The sequence below is a fragment of the Sinocyclocheilus grahami genome, unplaced genomic scaffold, assembly GCF_001515645.1.
Source record: "Sinocyclocheilus grahami isolate Dianchi unplaced genomic scaffold, SAMN03320097.WGS_v1.1 scaffold3596.1, whole genome shotgun sequence".
Taxonomy (NCBI): Eukaryota; Metazoa; Chordata; class Actinopteri; order Cypriniformes; family Cyprinidae; genus Sinocyclocheilus; species Sinocyclocheilus grahami.
Window position 1 is genome coordinate 11801 of NW_015508691.1, and position 5253 is coordinate 17053.

Consider the following 5253-nt stretch of genomic DNA (forward strand, 5'->3'; position numbering starts at 1 on the left):
CTAACATATTATTGTAGCCTAGCTTGTGCTGTTTACAGTGTTATTAGTCTTTAGCCATTTATATGTTTATAAGTAACTGAAAAAAGCACAAATGTCAGGGCATGTCAAAACTTCTCCAGGCCCCCAAAACACCCTCAAGACCCCAGAGGCTTAATACACTGTAATTGTATATACAGCAAAAACATTTAATAAAAATAAAAAATACAGTACTTTGTAGGTGAAGCTGCTGCCAGTTAATTACTGCAAATTTACAGTGAAAACATTTTACAGTGTACTCAAATATTTTTGAATTACACTTTAGTTACACTTTCATTGCATATTTATTAAATTTACAGGACAAGGCATGTGAGTTCTTCCCCATAAATTATGCTACAATCCAGCTTTACCTCTAAGGACTGTCACAAAAGGTTGCAAAACAGACATCGATGCTCAAGGAGCCAACACATTATATTATTAAAGTGCAATTAAATTGCTAAAATCCAATAATTATACTGAAAACAATTTAGCCACTCTCAACTGCACCACGAAACAAAGTAGTTTAGCACAGTGGTTCTCAACTCTGCCTCTGGTGACCCACTGCTCTGCACATTTTGTATATCTCTACAGGTGAAATCAGCTATTGACTCTGCTCTGGCCTTCATCATAAATGATAGTATTGTAATTTTACTGTCGTTATGTAAAATAGAATAAAAAGTAAGACAATAATGATAATAATAATTACTCTACAACAGCTCTGTTAATACATTTATTATAACATTCACACATAGTGTTCAAATTGGTATCTGTAATATATTCTAATGTTTTAAAAGAAGTCTCTTCTGCTCAGCAAGGCTGCCTTTATTTGTACAGTAAAAAAATATATGCCTGATTCAAGTCTCAAAAATGACCAAAAAATATTATTTTACTAACTCAATAATTTTAAGCTAAATTGTGCTTTGTTGGTATAATGTCTGTTAGAATGTTTAAAAAAATGTTCAGTGTTAATTAAATATTTTTTAATTGTTGTTTTGTAATAGATTTTTTTATTTGAAAAGCAGGACAAAACAGTAAAAAGCACATTTTGGCAATTTAATTAATACAATTGTGAAAAAAATGGCAAAATAGGCCAACATGGGGGAAAAATGTGAAAAACTGTGTTCGGTATTCGGCCTTCAGCCCAGTGTTTCATTTTGTTCGGCTTCGGCCTAGAATTTTCATTTCGGTGCATCCCTAATGGATACATTTATTATATGTTGAGCCTCAAGCATCCATATATTCTAACAATGTTAATTTTGATTATTATACTTTGTCACAGGGTACACACTAGGGATGTCCTCTATCTCCCTTAATTTTTGTCATAGCTATTGGGACTCTCTCAATAATGCTTAGAACATTTCCCGTATTTCAGGGAATAATCCAAAAGAGAACTGAACTTAAACTAGCTTTATATGCGGACCAGCTTGTTACTTTGTTACCGATCCAATCTGCATCTATTCCCAAGATAATACGCCTACTAGATGAATTTAGGAAATTATCTGGGTATAGTCCCAAAGTGTGCCAAGAAAACATCCCCCACACCAATACACCACCATCAGGTTGAACTGTTGAGCCCATGCCCATTGTAGTCTAACTTTCCTGTTATTAGCCTATCTGCAGCAAGGTTTAACATGTTACACGTTCAGAGATGCTTTGCTTTTCTACATTCGCTGGTATTAACGAGTGCTTATTTGAGTTTCTTTTGACTTTCTATTAGCTTGAACCAGTCTAGCCATTTTCCTCTGACCTCTGTCATCAACAAGGCATTTTCACACAGATCTGCCGCACACTGATTTTTTTAAGTTTTTTTTTCAGACCCTTCTCTGAAAACATGGTTTTTCATGAAAATGCCAGTAGATCAGCAGTTTATGAAATATTCCAGCATGTCTGGCACTAACAATCATGCCACATTCAAAATTACTTAAATATTTTTTCCATCCACATTCTGATGCTTGGCATAAAATTCAGCAGATCCTCTTGACCCTGTCTACATGGCTAAATGCATGCTGTTATATGATTAGCTTATTAGACATTGCATTAATGACCTATGGAACAGGTTTACATGAAGTGGCCAGTGAGTGTACATGTATATTTTACACAGAACAATTAAATACCTAATTAAATACCTCAGTATGTTGAGTTGACAGTTTGAACTCTTCAGTCCAGCACAGAGCAGTTTCACTCCTGAATCCTGCAGGTCATTGTTACTCAGGTCCAGCTCTCTCAGGGAGTTTGATGATTGTAGAGCTGAAGCTACAATTTCACAGTGCTGACCAGTGAGATCACAGCCTGTCAATCTGAAAACAGGGATGACATGTTGGTGAGCTGGTGTCTCCATGAGATTGCAAGACTGTATGATTTCCTTGTGTAGCAGACCTAACAGTATGTGTCAATACATATTATATGATTATATGATTTCAGATAATATCATCAGACAGTGCAAATGTGCCCTTGTTTTGTCTCTCTATGGAGTTGTGTAGTCTGGGTGTTTATTTATATAGCAGTACCTAGGATAGCAAAGTCCACTAAAGGAGGTAGAGCTTTTTCGCATTTGGCTCCCAAACTCTGGAATAGCCTTCCTGATACCGTTCGGGGTTCAGACACACTCTCTCTGTTTAAATCTAGATTAAAGACACATCTCTTTGGCCAAGCATTCAAATAATGCATCTCTTAATCTTTTACTGCAGTTATATCTAATCAAATACACATTATTATTCTTTAGTTTGGGTTAAACAAATCAATTTTGCTTGGTTGATGCAACTCCTCAGAGGACCTCAGATGATGCCAACCCTGAAACAACATACAGAACTACCACATTTTGCTATAAGTTTGATTGCATCATATAATAATTGCTGTTCATATTATTCATCGTCTGTTTTATTACGTCTTATATTGATTTTTCTGTACTGCTGGTTCGTCTGGTCAGAGGAGAACTGGCCCCCCGACTGAGCCTGGTTTCTCCCAAGGTTTTTTCTCCATTCTGTCACCGATGGAGTTTTGGTTCCTTGCCGCTGTCGCCTCTGGCTTGCTTAGTTGGGGACACTTCATTTCCAGCGATATCGTTGACATGATTGCAAAGATATTATTTAAACTGAGCTGGATGTTCACATCACTGAATTCAATGATGAACTGTCTTTAACTGAAAAATTTGTGTTTACTATTGTCATTTTGCATTATTGACACTATTTTCCTAATTAATGCTGTTCAGTTGCTTTGACACAATCTGTATTGTTAAAAGCGCTATATAAATAAAGGTGACTTGACTTATATATTTCAAATGAAGACTTCGGATAGTTTTTTTTAAAACAAATGTGAATATTTACAAGTAGTAGTTCATTGACATTCAGCACTTCAGCTGAAATATATATTTAGAGAAGTATAAGCCAAGGCTGGAAAAACTTAAAGAATGAATGAGCTGACTTGGCCAAGATACACAGAATGCCCAAAAGCACCAAGTTAATTTTAACTTCAAAGTCTGCATGAACCAGAAATTGTGATTTTCTTCCCTGTTGTGACGCACCTGAGTGAAACAGCTTCTTGAATGAGAAAAATGTGGGACTTGATTGTGTCCTTTGGGAACTGATTTGATTTTTGGATCATTGTTATTTACTGATTAATGTGAACGTTTCATGAGTGACAGGTTGCTGGAAGGATTGAAACTTGTCTGGCTATTGGACAACCTTATTGTACGATTTAAGAATATTAACTAAATAAATTCAAAAACAAGATCATACTGTAGCTACTTTAAACTGAAAAAAGGAAACCAATGAGTATTGCTAAAAAACTGACAATAGTCTCGTCCTTATAAAGACCTTATAAAAGCATCTCTGCATTTTTGTCTGCAAACTAATTGATTGTTTCATCTTCCTGACAAAACATAGCAGCAAAATGTTTATATTGGGCCTTTATCTGCATAAATGATATGCCAAAAATATTGTGCATCCCCAGTCTGTAATAAATGTTTTCTTAAAATATTAAAATTTTTAATTCATTTATTTATTCACATTAACAGCTTCCTTACAATTGTATTAGTTTTACTCGTAGCTTGGTTATGTTTACAAAGTGTAAGCATTTCATAAAACCTTTTTTTATAATTTATTTATAAAATATATTTATTGTATTGATTTGGTAAAGAATAAAAAAACAACACTTAACTACAATAATTTACATTGTATGCTTGTGAACAAACCCAGAAGATCCTATTCACCACCATCAATTTTTGTCAAATGTAACTACTGCATGTTTGTATTTTCACACTTACAGAGCTTTTCTGCAGTTCCTCACAGCAGGTAACAGTCTCTGTCTCCCATCTTTTGATTTAGTGGTGAATTTTTTAAGATCAAACTCATCCAGCACCTCCTCTGACATCAGGATTATGTTTGCCAAAGTTGAGCATTGTGCAAGAGAAATACTTTTTTGTTTTGTATTCGAGTTTAAAAATGTCTGCATTTCTTCGAAAACAGAGTTATCCTTCATCTCAATCAAGCAGTGTGACAGATTTATCCATCTGTCAGGACTGACGTTGTTTTTTTTACCTCGTTTGAGGTTGTGGATTATTTTCTTGATGCTCTCTGGGTTGTTCTCTGTGTGTATCAGTGCATCCTGTAAGAGTCTCTGATTGGACTCCAGTGAGATGCCATGAAGAAATCGAAGGAAAAGATCCAGGTGTCCGTTTTTACTCTTTAAGGCTTTATTCATTGCTCCCTTCAGAAACACATCCAGAGAAACATCCTCATTGGACTTCAGTGAGACGCCATGAAGAAATCGAAGGAAAAGATCCAGGTGTCCGTTTTTACTCTTCAAGGCTTTATTCATTGCTCCTTTCAGAACCACATCCAGAGAAACATCCTCACACTGAGTTCTGGACTTTCCTGTCAGGAACATTTTCAGAACCTCACTGTTTTTGTGTAAATAGCAGAAAAACACATACAGTGCTGCAAAAAACTCCTGAAAGCTCAGATGTACAAAGCTGTAAACCTTCCTGTGATAAATCACAGATTCCTCTCTAAAGATCTCAGTGCAAATCCCAGAATACACTGAGGCGTCAGTGACGTCTATGCCGCTCTCTCTCAGGTCCTCCGAGGGTTTGATTCTCTTGTAATTTGACTCCCTCAAATAAGCTCTCATACTTGTTCTTCATGCTGGTTCTGTGCTGGTCTTTGACTCTCTGAAGATTATCATGCACTGGTTGATGAGAATCGAGCTGCAGAGCTGCTTCTGTGTCATTATGACTGAAGT

At 35.8% G+C, this 5253-nt stretch overlaps 1 protein-coding gene across 1 annotated transcript in view; it reads right to left on the bottom strand.

Moving 5' to 3' along the window:
- LOC107576367 (NACHT, LRR and PYD domains-containing protein 3-like) overlaps positions 1 to 4899 on the bottom strand; it is a gene marked incomplete at its 3' end in the record, with an annotated part of 15891 nt that extends 10992 nt beyond the window's left edge. The window contains exons 1-2 of the mRNA XM_016262559.1: positions 4277 to 4899; positions 2142 to 2312 (exon numbers count right to left, since the gene is read on the bottom strand). Of these exons, the coding sequence (XP_016118045.1) occupies positions 2142 to 2312; positions 4277 to 4899 (794 nt within the window). The remainder of the gene's footprint in view (positions 1 to 2141; positions 2313 to 4276) is intronic.
- Between the last annotated feature and the right edge of the window lie 354 nt (positions 4900 to 5253).